General features: G+C 41.3%; 2 protein-coding genes across 3 annotated transcripts in view; one reads left to right on the plus strand and one right to left on the minus strand.

Annotated features, from left to right (window-relative positions):
• The window catches only part of LOC308084610 (alpha-N-acetylgalactosaminidase-like), a 443,273-nt gene that overhangs the window by 251,397 nt on the left and 169,158 nt on the right, over positions 1-22,718 (plus strand). The window lies entirely within an intron of this gene.
• The window catches only part of adcy3a (adenylate cyclase 3a), a 32,805-nt gene that overhangs the window by 4,561 nt on the left and 5,526 nt on the right, over positions 1-22,718 (minus strand). For both annotated transcript variants that reach the window (XM_080426968.1, XM_080426969.1), the window contains exons 3-16: positions 21,069-21,218; positions 16,875-17,005; positions 16,187-16,298; positions 13,934-14,061; positions 13,124-13,282; positions 12,084-12,249; positions 10,380-10,499; positions 8,186-8,328; positions 7,579-7,740; positions 6,499-6,586; positions 3,708-3,824; positions 2,831-3,117; positions 705-786; positions 426-584 (exon numbers count right to left, since the gene is read on the minus strand). In XM_080426968.1, coding sequence (XP_080283094.1) covers positions 426-584; positions 705-786; positions 2,831-3,117; positions 3,708-3,824; positions 6,499-6,586; positions 7,579-7,740; positions 8,186-8,328; positions 10,380-10,499; positions 12,084-12,249; positions 13,124-13,282; positions 13,934-14,061; positions 16,187-16,298; positions 16,875-17,005; positions 21,069-21,218 — 2,004 coding nt within the window. The remainder of the gene's footprint in view (positions 1-425; positions 585-704; positions 787-2,830; positions 3,118-3,707; positions 3,825-6,498; positions 6,587-7,578; positions 7,741-8,185; positions 8,329-10,379; positions 10,500-12,083; positions 12,250-13,123; positions 13,283-13,933; positions 14,062-16,186; positions 16,299-16,874; positions 17,006-21,068; positions 21,219-22,718) is intronic.

A 22,718-nucleotide genomic window follows, 5' to 3' on the forward strand; every position in this document is an offset into this window, starting at 1 on the left:
ACAATAATAATCATAGGACTGACTATGCAACTCCTAAAGATGTTAAGAGAAAACAATTAAAGTGGCAAGGGGGGGGGGGGAGGATATTAGGGTTTGAAACATACCCAGGTAATTAATCCACATTCTTACTGTTTAAGTCAAACAAGAAATTTGTGTAAGCCATTTTACGTATAATCTTGAGCAAATCTACCTGAAGAAAGACTACTACAACTACAGACCTCTCTGTAATCGTTACATTTTAGGTTTATGTTTCCTGTGTCTGTGCAAAATGAATAAAGAGAAAAAGAAAGACCACGACAGGTCTCTATCAACACAGCAAATACTCAGTTTTTAATGTTACACTCTCAGATTTGTCCACACTCAGTTTAAAAACACAGTTTGAGGAGTCATCAGCAGTAACAGTCGGTGGATGTGCTCATCTTTACCTCATCCCTTTTCTTGGAACCCAGGAAGTGGCGTGCCACGTGTTCTGGCAGCATGTTGGTCACCAGTGCCTCATTCCAGCGCCTCATCTCGTACACTTTCTCCTTCTGCTCGTGCACCTCAATCTTCCACAGGAACAGAGTGCGTGCAAGCTGCTCCACCTTTAGCCAAAGATCCCAGGATGAGATAGATTAGAGGCCAACTGCAGAACATTTTTACTAATAATGACCCTGACAAAGTGATTGTGAAGGTACGGCCAACTGTGGCAGACATGTACTTACATGGCGGGAGAAGTAATAGAAGCTGACCATTGTGATGACAATCATGATGGTCATAGTGAACTTGGAGGGAACAAGGGATGACCTGAAATCAAAGAAAAAAAAATAACATTTTAAATTCAGGGACAAACAACTACAGTATATCTGAGACAAATCTTGTCAATCAGACACACTCTATACATTTTGCGCACTACAAATGATGCAGTCAAAACACGATTCAATTTTTTGGGTAATTTCAATGACAAATTCAAGGTTATTATAGTAGACTTTCTTTCATAATGTTCAAGTTCAGTTGCCAATGCAAATACACATCTCATTCTCTCTCTTTCACACACTCACACACTCACACACACACACACACACACGCAAACACACACACACACACACACAATAGTAGAAGGTAACCAGTTTTTATCAAGACGTAAAAGATAGCGATTTTGCAAATGAACTGCAGGTATCCAAACAAGGTTACATTCATGTACTGAATATGTGAATATTGACTGTATTATTTGCGGTTCCAATTGTTCTGTCCAAACAGACTGGATGCTACTGCAACTGGTGAAAACCTTTCTGAAAAACTTAACATTTTTATTAAAAAAATGTTGCTTAACATATAGCAACAACTAAAATGACACAGGGGTGTTCCCAGCTTGAAAGGTATAAGAACGCATAGGTGTTCCAGGTCTGACTGGGTTAAAACACTGAGCCAGCTAAACTTGTAGTAGCCTGCATCAGAATAGCCTTAAAAGTTCAGTTCCAAAACTACATATAGTAAGTAGTAGGGAAGACCTCTGAAAATTCTGTTCCAGCCTCACCCAGCTGATGGGTGAACTGTTAGGGGTTGGACACTTGGACACACAGACATGCATGGGCCCAGAGACATAATCGGGCCTCTATACCCACTAATCTATGGCTGTAGCTTTAATCTATGTCATGGTTCTTTGTCTTGTTGGTAATATATTACAGCTAGCCAAATCTGATGACTCATCAGACGAACAGATCACTGCACAAACAAAACAATCCTCTGCATATATACTGGTCAAATGTGATGTGACACAATCACCTGATGTTACCTAACTGACTAATCAGTTAATTACTTTAAATATAAATGTACATTCAACACCAGCTTACTCAATCGTTTGTTTAAAAAAACTAAAATAGCCAATTTAGGAAAGAACTGATCTAGGATTAGGTTCTTTCTAAATCCCAAGTAAGTAGGTAATAGCTAAGTATTTGCTGATACTAAGTCAGCTGACTCCCAGACAGAAAAGACTATGCAAATAGAAACACTAGAGGGCAGTGTTACACTAGCTGTGTGTGGATGCCCAGGAAGGGAAACAGATATTTCTAGGCCTTGGGTATGTAACATTGTGAAAAGTAGGGATCAGTGTTGGGGGTAACACCGTTACTGTAACAGCCTACTTTTTTGGGTAACGGAGTAACCTAACATGTTGGTTCTGCAATTAGAGTACTCGGTTCATTAGTTACATGGCATAATAGACAAGCTCTTGAATCGGTGACCGATGCCTTGCAGTCTGTGGTGATGGCGTATCATTCTACTGTATTTTGGTGTGACACATGGCTAACGGTATTACTGGTCTTGTTTACATTAATTTGTCGCACGTGTGCGATATGGCAGAGATTGAGAGAAGACAGAGCGGTAGCCCTTTAGTAGGCTACGGTCGTGGAAGTATTCACACAATTTTTTGATTAATTGGTGAAAGGAGGAGAACGTCAACGCAAATTAGCCATGGTGAAGCCCACCACAGCTCCACAACACTGGTGGTCACTCCGGTAGGCAGCACATTTAATTTTATGTTTACCAAACTTCCTCGCAGGTGGGTTTTAATTGTTGGTAATACAAAAATAATCTAACAAGTTACTTTTCTCAGAAGGTAATCCTGTAACGTAACAGAATACTTTTTAATGGCAGTAATCCTGTAACGTAACAAGTTACTTTTAAAAGTAACGTTACCCAACACTGGTAGGGATAGAATATAACATTGCTATTTTTTTCAAGTGCACATTCCCATCGCATTTCAAGATATAGCACTTGTTTTCATAACAGAATAATTTAAATGTATTTTCCATAGACACAGACAGACACACATACACAGTTTCCTTCTCACCTGTAGTCCTGGAAACGGGCCACGTCGTAGCGGTCGAAGATGTCCCTCCAGCTGTAGATGTTGACTATGCCCGTGGTGATGGTGATGAGGAGCATTAGCGTCAGCTTCACCATGTGACTGACCTGCACCAGCATGGTGGTCGCCATGAGGGCCAGCACCGCCACGTAGCTGTAATACTTGGGGTTCTCCACACAGCCCTCTGGGCCAGACAAGGTGGAGGAGAAGGAGGAGGGTGGAGGAGCCACTGTGGAGTTGTCTGCGATGGGGTCTCGCGGCTGACAACTCAACTGGAGAGAGACAGAAACAGAGAGAGAGAAACACAGTAGTAGAGAGGGAGAGGGACGAAGCAATGGTAATGTGATGAAAAGCGATAAAATAAAGGAAAGAGTGGAATACACTACAGCCTGATTTATACATAGTTGTGCGCTGATGTCTCGCATCGGAAATAGCTGATCTACAAGCATTCGTGCAGCGACATGTTGTGACCTTGTAGAGCAGCTATTTTCAGTGTACGGCATGGCATGCAAACAGGTATAAATCAAAAGAATGCATTGCCTACTGGCCTGAATCAAAATTGTCCTAATGGAAAAGGACAGCAACTATGGGATCCACTGCTAGGTTTATAAACAGCATTGTTTTGTTTACTACCATTTCGAAATAAAGTTTGGAGCGTCTTAAAAGTGAGTTGAGAGCCTTCTTTACTTTACGATTTTGCCATCCTGGCAGTTTGGCTTGGCACCGAAATTGGAGGATGTGCGAGCGACTGTGCGTTATTTTTGTCTATGAATTGTCTCCCATGCATTAGAGCCAGTTCATGGCATGATCTCCATACTGAAGCACCCTGGTGGTTGTGTAACCACATAAGAAAATAACTTACCATATCTACAATGTCCGCCATGGTAAGGATAAAGATGGCCGCCATGGCCCAGGTGTTCCGCGCCCAGCGGGTGTGGTCGATCCAAGTGGAAAAAGACACCAGTTTCTTGGGGAAAATCTGACACAAACAAACACACCATTTTCAACCATCAGCAGCCAATCAAAAGGTCACTGCAGAGTAGATGTAATCTTAAAACGTGAAGCATTGCATATGCATTATGGTAATCACAAACTATAAAATGATAGAATACGTTTCATTTTCTGAAATCACAAAAATAAATATTGTGTGTATTTGGAGCCTTAGATAGTAAGTGAATATTAGGTCCTGCAGACCGCAGTGTCAATAGGACAAACAATGATCTTATTATCGTCTCTGTCGGGTGGATTTTTTTTTCTCAATAATAGTGAAAAAAAAACTACAGATCTACAAGCTCACAATGTATCACAATGTGACGTGTTGTGAGATTGTCGATCTGCTATTGCCACTGCATTGACATCATCATAGGATCGGATGAAGTATAAAACACCACATTTTAGTGGTCAATGCACTAATGCACTACGTTGTGTCCATGATGGCACTTTAATGTGGATGTGTGACAATATGACATTTAATATTGATGTACCAATGCAATGTACCCATGAGCATTATTTACAGTGACTCTGCTCAGCACATCTGATTGACCCTCTGTGTGTGTACCTATGAATGGGTTCAGGTCCTGACTAGCTTGGGGGGAGAGTGTTTCCTGTTAGGATGACAGCACCAGTCAATATTGCAAGCTTTCCCTACCGTTACTCTACAGTTCATGTCAATACTGGTTGGTTAGATTGGATCAAAAGTGCTGGTGAGCGTCACACTACTGAGTGGTACTTAAGTAACCCATTAAAGGGGTAGTTCACCCAAAAAGTTACTTATTTTCTATCAATTACACACCACATGAAGCACTGAATGCGACATAAACCAAAAAAATGCAATGCTTCATGGGGTGTTTAACTCATTCAGTGCCCGGCTTATTTATGGCAGTTTGGCTCTGAGTGCCACAGCCAAAATTCATTGTAAAAAAAAAGTGCTTAGGAGCCGAGATACAGCCTTTTTCAGTAAGAAGTTAAACAAAGAGTGAATGGAGCAGAATATTTTCAAATCATGATATCTTGGGTTCTGAACATCTTTTTCCAAAAAGAAAAAAAGGGCTTATGTTAAAACGGAAGTCTTAGACGTCCAGTGGCACTGAATGAGTTAATTGATAGAAAATAAGTCATTTTTTGAGTGAACTACTCCTTTAACTCATTCACTGCCACTTTTTGCGTTTGCCCACTGCCAGAGATTTTTCATTGAAAAAATATATATATATTACGTTTTTTACGTCAGTGGCAGTATTGGTTAATTACGTCAATTACGTCAGAGGCAGTGAATGAGTTAAGACCTGAGGCCGATTCTACAGATGCTTTCTAAATCAGTAGTTCGCAAACGTTTCCTGCCAAGGACCCCCAAAAATGAATGTATGTATTTGGCCACAGACCCCCCATCTGAAAATGTTTTGTGCCAGGGACCCCTAGAGAAGCTTTGTGTAAAAAAAACAAAAACAATAGCAGATCTACAAGCTGAGCTTGTAGATCTGCTATTTTTGAGAACCACTGTTCTAAATCCTAAGGAGTTTTCTGAAAAACGTTCTGTATTTATGGCTAAAATCTAAAATGACACAGATGCTTTCCCGATTTTAATGGGTTAACATATATTGCATAACAAGGGTGTGTTTGAGTCTATATTGACTTAAAGAAAGAAAAAAAATCACTTGTAATATTGATTATGATGATCATGAACACACAAAGTCCATTATCATATTCACATGGTGGTTTTGTCATGCTCTGATTTAACTACAAAATGACCACTGTGTGAATATGGCCAATTGCACTCCCAGAACACAAATTCAGCCACTTCTTATATTTCTTACACGTTTGTGTACAGTAGGAGTGTTATATTTCTACACGTTTGTGTACAGTAAGAATACAATCTTCTCTATGTGTTATATTTCTACACGTTTGTGTACAGTATTTTGCTATAGAGCAGTGGAAATGGCTATATCTCTGCTAGATCTCCATTCCTCTTGCTTTACGGCAAAAACAAGCCTCAGTCAAATGGCCGCAGCTGTGCAATGGATTACCCCGAGCGGATCATATTTTTTTTCCTATACTACCGGACCCCCGTGCGTGTAATGAGCCGATCTCCGTGAGGACGTAGGTCACGGAGAATATTCCATGATTTTTCAAAGGTACAGTACAATCGCCGTTTTCGCTGGCAGCAGGGGCACACTATTACACTATTACTCTGGCAGTTAAATAGTTAAAATTAAGGTCCAAATATCTTTTTTTTTAAATAATAATCTGCCTCGTGAGTTCTCACATGGCCCTGGGTCACAGTAACCTTGCACAGCAACTGGCCTCGCAAAATCACGAGCCATCTGTTTGCAGACTGCAAGCTACACTTCAAATTATGGGGTTGTCTGCAGACAGAATGTCTGCTGCACTGACTGCACATGGGAATCACACATCATCACTTTAATTGATTCAAAATGATAATGTAGGTCAAGCTGAACCGGGAACCTTCCGATTCTCAAGTGGCCACTCTACCTCCTGAGCCAATGCCATCCTGTTTGATCTGGCAAGAGAGCGTGTTTCTTGAACTAACGTTTTACGGCATCCAATATCTTATATTAAAAATAGATAGTTGTGTGTGTGTGTGTGTGTGTGTGTGTGTGTGTGTGTGTGTGTGTGTGTGTGTGTGTGTCACCGCTCACTCTGGGGAAGATGGCAGCCAGAGAGCAGACTGTAAGGATGAGCAGCAAGATCTGTCCCACGGCCAGGGTGATGTAGTTGACTATCAACCTACACACACACGCGCGCACACGCACGCACACACGCACACACACACACACACACACACACACACACACACACACACACACACACACACACACACACACACACACACACACACACACACACACACACACACACACACACACACACACACACACACACACACACACACACACACACACACAGGAAGACAGCACCTTCAAATTAAGACGGCAATACAGAAGAGTACTGACATAAAGGTGTTTAGTTTCTCCTTTTGTGACTGACTGACAGTGTGAGTTCTTGTTGTCCTAGTTTAGTCTTTTTTGTCTTGTCCTATGTTTTTCTCTTTTTGTCTCCGCCAGGCCGAAGGCATGGAGGAGAGTATGTTTTACCCCCTGTCCGTCCGTCCGTGTGTGTGTGTGTGTGTGTCCGTCTGTCACCAGCTGTGATTGGCTAGCGAGACACATGATGACATGATGACATCACTCATATCATACCTACCTGACCTGGCGGAGACCTGTGCTCCGAGGAGCACTTTTTCTAGTTTTATCTCTTTCTTCCCTATTTCTCCAGACTGTGCCCTCGGGCCAGTGTAATAACTGGATGGGGGCGCACTACAAATACCGAACCTATGACCTAAAAGGGGAAGACTACATAGCACAGTACCACGTACCACGTAGAGCACGAGCACGTCAAAGTTACAAAATTGACCCGAGGAGGGACAGAAGGGGGACGGTACTTTTGAAAAAGTTTGAAAGTATAAAATGAATTAAATGTATGGCCTGTTTTGGCCAACATACTTTATTTATTTTTGATTACTAGTACCGGTCATTTTTTTTTTATATTTAAAATTATCTGTGATTTCGGTTTACAAAGCCTTAAAAGGCAAATTTAGATTTATATGTTCCAATGGTCAATGCCCAGAAGAACACAATGAAATCGTCAATCACAATTATTTGCACCACAATTAATGGTCAACTAAAATGTCATGATCATGACAGGCCTACTCTACTCACAGGGGGTCAATGAGGGCCTCCATGGCTGCAGTGAAGAGGAGTACCACACAGGAGCAGCTGAAGGCGGCTCCACTCTGCTTCTCCTTCTCCACAGAGTAGCGGGTCTCCAGGTCCGGGTCCACGAATCTCAGCGAGAGGCGGTAGGTGCGTTTTCCCTTCAAACTGAAAAGAGGTACACATCATCACAATTAGGCTCTATGCACAGCGGCCATGTTGGAAAGAAATTGGGCCTCTCCCTTACTTCCTTCATAATGTGTTACCAATGATACTAATGAAGGCTCCGTTCCATTCTGGTCAAACAGAGTCAGGGTGCCGATATTGTGCATGTTGGCTCACTGGAAACACTCTGAAATTGGGGTCCAAGGACCCTCATGGTTCTTTGAGGGGGTTCCAAATGGCCCCTTGCGGATGTGTAACTCTGTGAGTGTACAAATGGAACCAAATGGAACCAAATGGAACCAAATGGACCCTTACGGGTCCATTTGGTTCCATTTGTACACTCTCAGAGTTACGGGGTCCTTGAAATTAAAAAGTTTGAGAGCCACTGTGCTACACTAAATGGAACATAGCCTTCATTAGTATCCTTGGTAATCTTTACTTTACTTACGCCTGTATGGTCTCCCTCTCCAAGAGGGCCTCGTTGAGAAGTTTGTTGAGCTCTTGCTCGTTCTCCTGGGCGTCGATCACCCGCTCAGCCAGGTCCCGCAGCCGCAGCCTCCGTCGGGGGTTTGGGAACGATGGGTTCACTACCTGAGGTCACAGGAAGAGGGTTTGGGAATGATGGATTCACTACAAAGGTACGTCCACACATACGCGACGTGGCCGGAAGTTCCATCCAATCCCAATATATGGGGACGAAACGGCAAGACCGCCCGATGCGACAAGCTGACGGAGCTGATGCGCGTGCACTAGCGTGAAGTCCAACGCATCGGGTTCAGCATTGGTGAACTATGACCCGGCAGTGAAAGGCACTAACCAATAGCGTTCTGTGTTCACTAGGTACGGGCAGACATGCGAAGACAAGTTAAGCCAGCTGGTCGCAAGCCCATGCGGCACTTCCAGACATTTCCGGCCGTTCCTTTGATATCTTCCGGGGCTTTGAGCAGCTGGTGGCCAGTGCCAACAAAGTGCCAGTTTTCCGGATGTGTAGTTCTTTGACTAGTGCTATTTGTAGAAGTAAGGACAGATCAAGGAATGTATACACTATACATTTGTGACAATTGCACATTATTATTATTAGTATTCCACTCGACCTGTGCATGTTATTATATTTGTAAAATATACTGTATGTAACATGTTTGAAGCCATGAGAAAATATGAACTTGTCCTATTCACGTGAGCTGTAATGGGTCTGATTGGGGGGATAATTGAATCAGTGTTGCCACCCGAGGTTACTAATAGAGGGTGTGGTACACAACAGAGGGGTGGAACGAACCAAACTGTTTGTGCCAGGTTGAACGGAGGAAGAGAGGAGAGACCTTGAAGCGCCAGTTTACCATTTAGTACGTTTAAATGTGACATTAGACTGCAGCCAAGGTTAAGAGAACATTAGAGCCCAGCGGAGGTTGGAACCGGCCGTTTCTGCCGTGCGTTGGGACTTTGAGCGCTGCGGTGGTGATCGAGACGCCGGCCGGGATTGGAGTCGACAGCCGAAACCGGTGAGATCAACCCGAGCGTTCTGCTCGTTTTGGAATACAGATTAGAGGGGTACCCCGACATCTAGTTATTATTTGGGCCGCATCGGGCGGAGAAGACTTTTCTTTTCATTTGGAGTAAAAGGATTAAAAGGAACTGTTGCGTCGCGGGAGCGCGATCCGAAGAGAGCGGTCGCGGGACTAATTATTTATTTATTTTAGCTGCGCGCGTGCATGACGGACTCTTAAACGCCGTGCAAGTTTGTTTATTGATTGTATCGTGCATTGTGACCCGCGGGGTTACAAAGGACAGTGGGATTTGTTTGGGTGGGAGGGGCAGTTAAAGTGATTATTGTTTGTTTTTGATTTATTTGGTTGTTTGCTTGTTTATTTTATTTATCAGGGAGAGTAACAGGGACAGAAGTCATTGCAAAGTGATATTATTTGATTTAAACACCTTGTGTTGTGTCAATTTATACAAAGGCTTCTATATAAAAAATCTTATCAGTTAAAACACCCACCGATCTCGTTGTTTTTCCTTTTTAGTAGTAATTATCCTTTCAGATAAAAAGGCAGATTGTTACACATTATCCGGCAATTTGAAAACATAAGTGCACCTTGACAAAATGAAAGCACCATTACATTATTATGAATACCATTAACCACATGAACCCCAACATGCCTATTCTGCGCATTCAAACAAGCTCAAAACGTGTCGCTTCGCGCCGCGTTTTGAGCTTGTATATCTGTATATATCTTGTATAAATGATCAAGTTTAAATTTACAAAGAAAACACAAAAAGTTAAAATACGGAGATAGGAGGCCGACAGCAACGATATTTAACCCATTCAATCCGGGAATGCATCCGTGTCATTTTCGATTTGAGCTATAACCATCATTTTATACTTTGGTTATTCAAAAATAGCAGATATACAAGCTCATAGCGTGGAAAATGTTTGTGAACCACTCATATAGCAACATAGGGTTTTTCAGAAAACATAGGATTTAGAACACATTTTGTAGAATCGGCCACAGGCCTTAATGGGTTAAGTTGATGGGTTAACATGCAATACAGGTCTCCAGCCGGAGCTGAACCAGGAATATTGTAATGATGTGGTCTGTGCGCTACACGGTAGACTAGAGGTGTGTTCCCCAGTCTTCATTTACCCTCGTATCCAGTTCTTCCTGTTCATCCGGTGTGGTGCAGCCGGTGTGGACACTGCCGTTGCAGTCGGTCGTGTTGATCAACAGCGGAGAGTTGCCATTGGACGAGGTCACAGACAGCTTCTAATGGGGAAACCAGAAAACAGGACGTAACTAGGGATTTACTATGAGCCTGTGCAAATAAAATGTTATTCAAAATGTAATGAAAGCCAGTGTTCTTTTTAAATGGAGATAGCGTCACATCTCTGAACGGCACTAAGTGACTCATGCAGTAGTTGAATAGACAGGATCTTTCCGAGGTGAGAATGAGCTCGGTTGAATAGACAAGGATCTTTCTGAGGTGAAAATGAGCTTTCAGATTCTAACATAGCATGAGCGTCACTCCTTACAGAGGGTCATGATCCGTCCTGGCAAGCTAGGCTGTTATTTTAAGCAATACAAAGGAAATGTTCGCACATCCACTTCGTTCAGACGCAGGTGCGTTGGACAGTGACAACTGACGCAATCATGGAAAAAGTATTTAATGAACAAAAATCCTGCACACTGCTCTTGCTCAGCAGCATCAGTTTTTATTTAAATTGACAGACGTTTCGGTCACTCTGCACCTTCATCAAGAGTGTCTTGTTATTTTAAGCAAAAATCGAATGTCTTTCATATCAAGTCAAATATCTTTTAGCGATTTGAAGAAAACTAAATATGGAAATCAAACATCTAAGGTGCCCAAATATTTGAAATGCAGTACTTGTTTGTCACACTTTTCAAGTTGCCTGATTTCCTGTTTCCCTATCAACTTCCCTTCATTGGTAATGCACAATTTACAGTTGCAATGTAGTGATTTAGCAGGTGCTCTTTATCCAAAGCAGCTTGCAAAAGTGCAAGATCACAATTAAGTGTGTTGAACATTTGTCAAGTAAAAACAGGGCAAGTTGCAAGTGGTTAGACTTCTATGGGAACAAACATAGCCTTCACAACACTCCTAGTCAACAAAAAGCAAGTCTATATCAGGAAGTAGGGTAGCCAACATAGGCACAGAGAAGAGATTAACACTGAATTCTGTTTATCAAGAAAAAACACTACTAAAGTATGTAGCACACTTTTTTAAGAGAATCCCGGTACAACGCTGAAGCTGGGAAATTAGCATTAATTATTATGCCCACACAAGTATATGACATGTAGTGACATTCAGAGCTCCAAGTCTATTTGATCAATTTAAACTAATCTTGCATGATACTATGGAAACTGAGTGCACATGACTTGGGAGTTTAGGTCTTGTCTTATCGTGTCTGTCAATTGAACATGTTGTGTTATGTGTATAATAAGCTGCTTTCAATTTTATATATTCAGATATTAGATAGTCATCGATTGCCATATGTCTTGCAATCAGTGCGTCACTGAAGAAAGAGAGCTCGCTCTCAACTGGCACTCCCTGAACAAATAAAGGTGTGCAATTAAATACAAGTATATACAGAAAGGCAAGTAAATAAGTGCTGGACAGGGTAGAGGATTAATGTGGAACTGGGAAAATAGGTGAAGTCTGAGTAGGTGGGCTTTCACTCTGACGAAGGCCGGTGCATTTTTAACCTTTGCTATGCATTAGCCACACAAATAAAGGCTTTTTATTTTTCCACAAGAGTGCCTTGTCGCTAACGTTTTGTTTTGGGGGGGTTCATCTCATGCTGTGTCGAGGTGGTTTGGACTACTACTCACCACCCCGTTGATGCCGTTCTTTCCCAGAGGCCCTTTGGGCACGACCACCAGATAGGTTTCGATACCTCGCTCCTTCAGGTAGTCACAGCGATCGCCTCCGTTCCCGGGCTCCACATCAAACTCCCCGTGAAGACACTCCATGGTGCTCTGGGAGATGTGTACGCGCCTGCACCGTGCATACAGAGAGGTCAAAGAAACGGCTATTTCGGCTATTCGAAAATAGTGGATCTACTGTACAAGCTCATAAGAGGTTGCAATGTGACAAATTGTGAGCTTGTAGATCTACTATGGTTGAAAAACTTGAATGATCTTAAAAACTTCCAACAACATATAAATGTATACTTTGTATTTTGTATTGTATTTTTTTATTTTACTGTTACAAATTTGTATGTTTATGACAAAAATAAATTGTTACAAATTTGTATGTTTACGACTAAATAAAAAAACTGTTAAACATAAAAACTTCTTACAACGACAAATCATATGGTGGTCCCTGGCGCAACATCTTTTCAAATCAGTGTCTGCGGCTAAATAAATATCAATTTGGGGGTCCTTCACATGAAAATGTTTGAGAACGACTACGAATACATGATACCAGTCTAAAGTGACTTCCTGGTACAGTAACCAGAACCTTTGCTTCTATAGAAATAGGAAAATGAGGAAGGACTGTGGGCAGCTCCCAGGTGGTGTGTGCGTTACCGTTTGAACACAAGGCACCATTAGTGCTGAGCTGAACCTCCCTGGATAAATATATAAAATGGATATATCAAGGGTGCGAGCACGACTCCAAAGCACGGTCTAGAAGAGTTACTTTAAAAAAAATACATCTCTATAAGAGAATACCAGCACTCGAGGAACTGTCCTTTAAAAAAGGCACTTTTGCAGAGCAGACATGACGTACAAGTCTCAGCGTCAAGCCTTTATCAGCTTTGTATCGCTGATGAAGGCTTCGCTGATGAAGGCTTGACGCCCGAGGGACAGAGTGCTGGTATTCTTTTATAGAGAGGTATTTTGTAAATATAAAATGGAGTCATCATTACCCAGGTATTCCTCCTGCTTCCATCTTGTTGGCCACGGTGACATCAGTGGACCAGACGTCGTACTGCCACCGCTTCTGACCCAGCACGCCTCCCAGGACGGTGCCACTGTGGAGCCCCACACGCATGTCCACGTCCGTCTTGGTCTTCTCGCGAACGTAACTACGGGTTGCCGTTGTAAGCAAGCGTGTTAGGATGCAATGCAACGATGCAATATTTTAACAACACAAGTCTCTTTTTGGGGTCCCTGGCACAAAATCTTTTCAGATGGGGAACCATGGCCAAATACATGTCAATTTGTGTTTATTTTTTACACCCACCCATCTATTGGCCCATCCTTCCTAAATCAACTCCTTATCTCCATCCCCAGCAGTGGCGTAGCAGCTCATTAACTTTATACCAGTGGTTTTCCCAATGAGACGTATTGTGAGCTTGTAGATCTGCTATTTTTAAAACATTTCTAAAGAAAAAATAATTACGTTTATTAAAATCGATAATAGTTTTATAATCGATTTAATTAAAGGACGACTTCTCCCATTTTCAACCTATATTTGGTCCTCATGATATATATATATTTTTTTCCAAACAAGATTTCAATTTTCTTATTCAGATTTCTATTATTATAGCGTAGCATGCTAACTTTCCAGGAATAGAAAGCCTGCCGTTTCTATTAGGTTGGATTCCCCCATTGATGATCACTGGTAGGCGGAGTTTCTGAACTGAGCCCTCTGTGCCCCCCGTGAGGACTAATTATATGAAGATTGGTTGAAAATGGGTGAAGTTGTCCTTCAACTGTTGCACCAGTGCACTCACGAGATGGCCTCCACCATGGCCAGGCCCATCATGATGGAGCATGCGGCGTGGTCCTCCCTGAAGTCTGGCAGCCCACAGATACAGTAGTAACAGTCTCCCAGGATCTTGATTCTCAGCTGGTGATATTTCTGCAAAGACCCAATTGTGTAATAATTACAATGACTTTTAGGCAGGAATAAAATTATTAGTAATGTAATAACTATAGGCCATCGCTGATGTCGTTGTCATTGTCGGGCAGAAACCTTGCATCTCCATATTTCATATTCTTTTATGTTTGTTCATAAATTAATGCCCTATTTTATACTTTGTCATATGACAGTGTCGGACAAAAATAGCAAAAAAATAGCCGTTCTACGAGCTTGTAGATCTGCTAGGATTTTGGAACTTTTTCAGACTATAATGACATGCCAAAAATAAGCATGCCAGGGTTGACAGTGGTTACGTGTGTCTGTTTTATAAATATTTAACCAACGACAAGAATTAACAAGAAATTGTTGTGACTAAATAATAACTACATTGGATCCATTGATCTTCCCCCTGTCCCTTCAGATTCAGGGAAGACAGACATCATCAATATGACGTCAGAAAGCCACGGAGAAGCCATGTCATTGTTGGACCTTGTCTTTTGTTCCCATGTATCGCCTCAGTATACATAAGAGTGACAAGTTGTCACTCTTGTTGTCACTGACAACAAGGGTGACCTAAGCCCTAAGGTGTACATAAGTTTAACATGGTGACATGGTGACTTTTGCTACCGAAATCATTTACTCTCGTCTTTCCTTTCTTTACGTAATCTCTCAGCTTTTTCCCCCCCTCCTTTTGCAATGTCCTCCTTCTGACTTCAAATCATTCGTTTTTTTCATTAATTCCTTTAAATTCTTTCAATGATTTGTTTTACAACTCTTAAAACTAGTTCTAAAATGAGCAGGACCTAAGATTTTAGTCTGTACTTTTAATCCCTGTTGAATAAATAAATAAAAATGAAGAGATTACACTATAGTCACAATGCTGTTTGCAAACTACAGAAGGTAGATCGATTGATGCCATTTTTATCAACCGTGTAGCAAGGTGAGCAGATTGTGGAATATTTTGTTTCAATCATGTTTCACTAGAACCAAAACATAGCCACCCATCCATACACTGTAATCAAATGACCACGCCAACTACTGATTGAAGAAGAAGTCTATGAGTTTGAGTGGCCTTGCCATAATTTCCCTTAAATTGCGTTTTACAATCGCTCAGTCAAATCAGTCATCAGGAAGGCATAGGAAATTGTCCTGAATCTTCTGATGGTCAATCTGGGCCTGGGCCCCTTCTCATTTCTACAGCTAGTTACTGATGACAAAGAGGAGATAGAGATGATCTAAGTGCCTATAATTGAGTGTCCACCATTTTGTGAGTGCTCATGTAAGTATCAAATTACATGTAAAAGGATGAATGAAGATTGAGTATGAATGTAAAACTGCATACAACAATCAGCATGTTTTAAATGTTTTAACACACATTATGAAAAAGTTACATACGTGCAGATTTTACATGCTAAAGAAAAAACTAAAAAACATGTGCATATCATTGAGACAAATGATAGTCTTCAAGAGACAATAAAGTGTCTGCACACACTGGTAGCCAAAGCCTTTTAGAGATGATTGATTTTTTCCTTCCCAATACCGATTCCTATACCCATAACTTGCGTATCGGTCCATAAAGAGTACCTATCCGATACCAGTGAGTATTTTTTAGAAGAAAAACATCTAGGACAGTGGGTCTCAAAGTGGGGTCCAGGGACTCTCAGCCAGGGTTCCTTGAGGGGGTTCAAGATGGATCCTTACAGGTCTGTAACTCTGAGTGTACAAATGGAACACTCTCAGAGTTATGGGGGTCCTTGAAATTAAAAGGTTTGAGAACCACTGATCTAGGAATAAATAAAACATTTAACAAATAATATATATAAAACAGCAGTGCAACATCAACTGAAGCATTCAAAATACAAAATAAATGATGACTGTAAATGACATATCATCATGTGATATATGATATATGATGTGGTATCGGATCGGCATAGACTGGCATACTCGCCGATACCGATACCAGCAGTTTAGTCTGTATCGGCAGCTTTTCCGATACTGGTATCGGTCTCGGAACAACTCTAGCCACTTTATTGTCTCTTGAAGACTATCATTTGGATCTTTGGTGTGTGTAGCATTCCTGTGCATCTGGTTGAGACCGGTCATTAGATAACATTATGAGACTTACTGCGGCCAGTTTGTCGAAACGGGCGAACAGCTCATTGAGCAGCTTGACCAGTTCATGAGCGCTGCATGAGGACGACAGCTGGGTGAAGCCCACGATGTCCGCAAACAAAATACTGCAAATGAAATAAAAAAGAACACATCATATTATTGTACACACAGGCTTACACCCCTTAACCCATTAAACCCGGGTAAGTGTCATTTTAGATTTTAGCTATATAATAATCTTAGGATTTAGAGCTCGTGAGCTTTTTTTTTCAAAAATCTACTATTTTTGAAAAGAATACATCATTTTGAAATGTTTTATTATAAGCGACTTTGCGCTTGTTAGTTACCTGTAAATATTGGTAGTTGCGGGTTGCATTTTTTGGGGGGTATTGTTTCTGAAGTGTAGTTGCTTATTTGGCCTTGCTTCCAAATTGTTTAATTATTATTTAAACCAGAGGTTCTCAAATATTTGTCATGGACCCCCAAATTAATGTATTTGTCCCTAACCCGCATCGAACGCGTTGTGAGCTTGTAGATCAGCTATTTTCAAATAGCCGAAGTACAGTATACAGGTTTAAAGTGCTCATGTGGCCTATAGTCACTTCTTTTGGGCTCGTTTTCCTAGACCTGGTTCCTTATTTCTCTCACAAAATCTGGCAACACCGCTGACAGAGTAAAGGGAGTGAGGAAGCAGACATTATTACCTGACGTTCTCGTGTCTGTACATGTACATGGTGTTGAACTGCTGCATCTCCTTCTGACTGGCCTCCTTCTTCATGTCCTGTAGCATCTCGTCCGCTATGTGCTTCGGAAGGATGGAGAGCAGCAGACGTTCCTACAGAGACAGAGACAGAGCGTGTTAAGTTAAGAGCAAGCATGACACCTGTGACAAGCTGTGACCGTCTGTAGGTTTATGAGGGGGTCAGGATGTACGTTGTAAGACTTATTACATTTCATCTGTAACGGTTACAGTCCACCATTTAGACGTGGATGTTAAAATGTGCCGTGTGGCTTGCCCTCTTTCTCTCAGCCTATCTTAACCCATTAAAACCCATAAAAAAAAAGAGTAGGTACCCTCACAAAAACATGCAGTAACCCTGGTCACTATACTACCTCCCCCTGGCCAGCCGGGGCGCCTGATGGAGGGGAAAGGAACTGGTTGGAATAACGTGTTCCTTCCACGCGCTATGTCCAACCGGGGAAACTGATAAGAAGGCTTGTTAGCTCTCATGCATTGAAGGAGGCATGAGCTCGGCTCTGAGCTCTCCCTAGGTTGGCAGAGGGAGTGTAGTGCCCAGGATTACTTAGCAGACAATTGGCACTGGGTGAAAAAAATGGGGTTACAAAATCGTTATCGTAGAATATATTTATTTTTTTTAAACCCATAAAAAAAAATCATTTTAGATTTTATCGTTGGCTATTCAAAAATAGCAGCTATACAAGCTCACAAGCGCATCACTTCCTGCCGCGCTGCGACCTTGTACATCTGCTATTTTTGAAAAATCTTGAAAGTGTTTGAAGTTAAGTGATGTGTTTTGGTCAAAACAAAAGGTTTTTGTTAAAAGGTTATATATTCTGATAGTATTCATTGCTATAGAGTGTTGTTCAGTCACAGGGGTCACACCATCTCTCCAGCTCTTCAATATTCAGGTGGGTTACACATTTTCAACCAATCAGGGGAGAGTATTCATTTATCAGCTTCAATATTATGGTGTTCCAGTTCCAATTTTGTCTGCTAATTTCTTTGTGTCGTCACTTCCAATTTCACTTGTTTATCCTGTATCCTGTATGAATCCTCTATCCTGACTGGATAAAATCGGTATCCCGAACTGTAAATGCATTTTTGTTAACAAAAGAGCTGGATAGACAGCTACTACTGAACAAACACTCTATAGCAATGATTACCATAAGAATATTTTGTTATTTAACACTTTTTTTAAAGGAATATCATTTTTTTAAATGGCAACCTACCCCCCACCCCACCTCCCCGTTTTTTTCTTCTCTTGTACATATTTTTCACTCTTCATAGTAAACTGTAAGCTGATTGTATGACGTTCTGTATAGTAGTGTGTATATCTGTCTGTCTCTTATATGTCATCATGATTTGTGTGCATGGGGATCTCATCTTAAACAAGCTCAGTGCTTAATGAGTCTTCCAGTTTAGTAGACCTTGTATCGTGAATTTGTACTTCCATGTACTGTTGTTCTCATGTCTTACTACCGGTAAATAAAGTACATCAATCAATCAATCAACCCTGGCAGGGCTCCAGACTAACTTTCCTTTAATACATATTTTTGGGGGGCTTTTCTGCCTTTATTTCGATAGGTGTGTAGATTGACATGACATTTTGGGGATATTGCATTGACTTACTTTCATTCCATTTCATTCCATATCCACTTAACCTAAGCTTAACCGTACGCATAACAAACCATAACAAATGCCTAACCTCATGAAACTGCAGTAAATCGGGATACATGAATCTAATGCCTAATTTGACATGCTGGCCTCAACCAATTGATTTCATGTCCAAAATTGGCAGAACATGTGACCAAAGTAAGGAACACACACGTTCATGTAAAGAACACTTCTATACTTGTGTGACTGAATTTTGTGTGAACTGTGTCTGCGTGATATCAGACATTACTTCATACTGTATGAAAATGCCCAAAGATCTTACTGAAATAAGCGGATCAATAGCTAAATAAAACATAAAATAAGATTTTATTTAAAAAAAGGCAATGCATGCAAATAAGAGCCTGGAACCCTACATTCTTTCTGAAGAGCTTTGTTTACACACAGCTGAATGGCCTAGAACTGTCACTTGTCGCAGCTGAAAGGAGTAACATATTCATCAGAAAACACGGATGTGTCAGGCAAAACAAAGTCCCTAAGTAAACACACACACTTCTACACAGATGACGCACGTGCATTCTGTGCATATACAGTACATGCACAATTGACCAAACACCCACGCAGATGTAAACACACATTTTAGCCTGCATTTGGAGGGAGGGGAAATAGCATGGCATGGTTTCAACGTTCTTATAAAAAAAAGAGAGAGAGAGAGATAGAGAGAAAAGAGAGAGAGAGACAAAAATGGGTGAGCGAGTCAGCACTCTGATTACAGCTGACATCTTCTCAGGAGGCTGGTTGCCATGGTAACCTGCAGCGACCGGATGCTCCTTGATTGGCTGGCGGCCCTGGTCTCCCAGCAGCCTGTGTGCTTCTCCATTAGTATTCTGGGAGTTTCTCCTGCTCTCATGGTCTTCATATCAGCCCCGTTTCACTCTCTGTCGCCCGCTTCTCGGGCGGCAACACTTAATCCAACTAATCGATTGTAAAAGATAAAATAAATCAATGGGGATTTTTTGGGGCTGAAAGTAGTGAAAATAGCAGATCTACAAGCTCACCGCGCATCACGATGCAGCACGTGGTGAGCTTGTAGATTGGCTATTTTCGCTAGTTTCATGAGAAACTTGTATGAAGTATTAAATAGGTCTAGTCAATTATTTTCCAAAAAATCTATTTGAATTGGTTGATTTATTAAAAATAAAACAAATTATCACCATGAAAACTTTTTTCAATTAATCTAAAAAGTAAATCTACAGATTAATCGCTAAGAAAATAATCGAATAGTTGCATGCAGCTGCCCTACTCGCTTCCTCACTCCCTTTTGAGCACTCGTTCACCTTTGGTCCCTCGACTCCCTCCTTCATAATAATCACCCCTTCCTTCACGCGCGCCTCTTCGCCTTTTTTCATGCTCACCATGGCAGTAATCGCCCGTTCCATAAATAGTAGTGTAGCAATCAAGAATGCCCAGTGGCCACATCTGTGAGACTGGAGAGGGGAGTGGAACTGACTGCTGACACAGTGCCAACTAAAACAGACCAACACATTCAAAACGCACACATCGACACAGATGCACACGCAAACACAGTTAACACACACACTGATGTGTTTGTGCATGCGTGTCTGTGTGTGTGGCTACACATCACATTAAGCACTCCTCTCACAAGGATGTCATACTGTCATACTTCCTTATGCGGATTACCTTGCGTGGCTTTTCAGCCGAATGGATTTACCTCAACTAACGTCCATAGCAAATCATGTACAGTATATATCTGCTGCCATGCTCACGCACCTTTGTCTTACCTCAGGTACTTACCGCACATTATGTTTTACAGTACCTCAGGTACTTACCGTACCGGATAGATATACAGTAAATATGTAGATAATCTGTTTGTTTTATTGATCTCTCTCCCTCTCATTCTTCCATTTCTCTTATGGTAACAACAAAAACGATGTAGCTTGCACAAAAACAAGTTTCACTTCACCTGTAAACCTGTGATGTGACAATAAAGTTGATTACCAATGTAAATTATGTTTTTTTCTTTTCTTTCCTGTTGCATGAACCGGTCTCTTGAACCTTAAGAACACTGTGACTGCTACAGTTTTTTTTTTACCTCGTCTCATGGTGGCATGTTAGGTAAACACCTGCCAATGCCCCCCCCCCCTCTATTCTCTTCTGCTCTCGCTCTACCCTTTCTCTTCTCACAGAAACTACAAAAACGATGGAGTGTGTATTATTATAATAATACAAGCTCGAAGCACGGCACAAAATGCTATTTTTGAATAGCAAACGCTAAAATCAAAAATGACAAGGGTGCTTTCCCGGTTTTAATGGGTTATTAACCCATTTTGGGTGGGTACCGCTATTTGTAACAATACCTTTCAGGACGGGAACCCCTTTTGGGGTTCCTGTTGCTATGTACAGTATATAGCAACATACATTTGTTGTAATTTTTTAATACATTTTTCAGAAAACTGAAGAAGGCGTTTTTAGAATCGGCCTCAGGTCTAGGGTTAACAGACAGGCACCACTCTCATCATCGCACCTGTTGCTGGCTCTGCTCTTCCAGGTTGAGCTTGACCTCCAGTGACTGCCTGGCCTCCAGGAAGGCCTTGCGGTGCTTGCGGTCAGCCATGTAGTAGGACATGACGCCGACAGTGATGGCACACGCGTAGATCACCATGTTGGCCAGCAGCTTGACAAGACAACAGAACATTATTGTTATTACCAGTTTAGGGTTCTGAATAACTTCTAAACCCATCAATATGATGGATCACACTCAGGCTACAAAATGAGTCTTAACTCTCTCAGTGCCACGCCCCGACATATCCCGAGTTTTTCCCGAGTACCCTCAGTGCCAGCACGAGAAATCCCGAGTTTTTACTTTTGACTGTGGTCGCGTTATTCTGTTTATTTTTCATGATCACTTTCGCTTCCTGACTCCTTCAGACTCACCCGGAACTGGATGTAAAAAAAATCATTTCCGGGTCATGTTGTTTTTCTCCGGTGATTTTCGGCCAGAATAGGGAAAGTCACGGTTTTTCACACGGTATAAAAAGCGAACGGAGAGGTCCACGTCTACTCTCTTTGGTCTGGGTGACGATCAGTCATCGTAGTCGTGTATCGCATCGTAATTTAGCGCGATCAACGATTGTCGAAAATGTCAACATCCGGTTCTGACCGGATATGACGTGAGCCTGTTTGGGAGGGGGTGAGTGAGCCAGCGAGATCATCAATGTGTCGATTTGTTGCTCTCTACTGGTAGAACTGTATTATGGGTTTAAAACCCCAATCAGATCATTTATTTGAATGAAAAATTACAAAATTACAAAATAAAAAAAAACACAAATTCCTGGCAGTTTGGGAGTACTTTATGAAAATACTCTTGGCACTGAAAGAGTTAAGTAGTAGTAACATTTCCTAATTTACAATTTGAATTTGTAGGTATGTAGCAGACGTTCTTATCTAAAGCAAATGTAAATAATCCCATAATGAACAATATATCTAAATAGTCTGTACATTGAAACTATAGGATGCCAGGTAAACACTGAACCTAGCATCTGTCTAAATAACATGCTATCTAAAATTACATTCTTAACATTTGTGGTCAAGAAAGACAAACCTACGAAACAAAACATGACTTCCTTAAAGGACGACTTCACCCATTTTCAACATATCTTCATATCATTGCTCCTCACTAATGCAGAAACCTGCCTACCAGTGACATCATCGGTGGGGAATCCAAGCTAATAGAAACTGAAGGCTTTCTATTCCTGGAAAGTTAGCTTGCTATAATTGTTCTCGGGTTACGAAAAAAACAAATACATATTTGAAATCTTGTTTAAAAAGAAAAACCTGCCTTGCGATGATGTATGTCACTGGTAAGCGGGTTTCTGAAGTGTCCACATGCCTCCTATGAGACACAGACTGAGTTTAACATTTTATCATGAGCTAAAAATGGGTGAAGTCTTCCTTTAAGGTGAAACTGTTTTGATTAAGATTCTTCTATGTATTATTTGAAAACTAAGCCAAGAAGCATATGAAGTAGATAGTTTGAAGCATACAAACCACATGGTATATACAGTGTATTATGTAATATATAAAGAAAAACTCAATGGCCACATTCCTAGTGTTTGCCCGCAATGTAATCTAATGTTGAGCCTGTTGGCTGTTTGACTTTTTATCTCTGCATTAA

The sequence above is a fragment of the Gymnoscopelus braueri genome, assembly GCF_963280865.1.
Source record: "Gymnoscopelus braueri genome assembly, chromosome: 4".
Classification (NCBI taxonomy): domain Eukaryota; kingdom Metazoa; phylum Chordata; class Actinopteri; order Myctophiformes; family Myctophidae; genus Gymnoscopelus; species Gymnoscopelus braueri.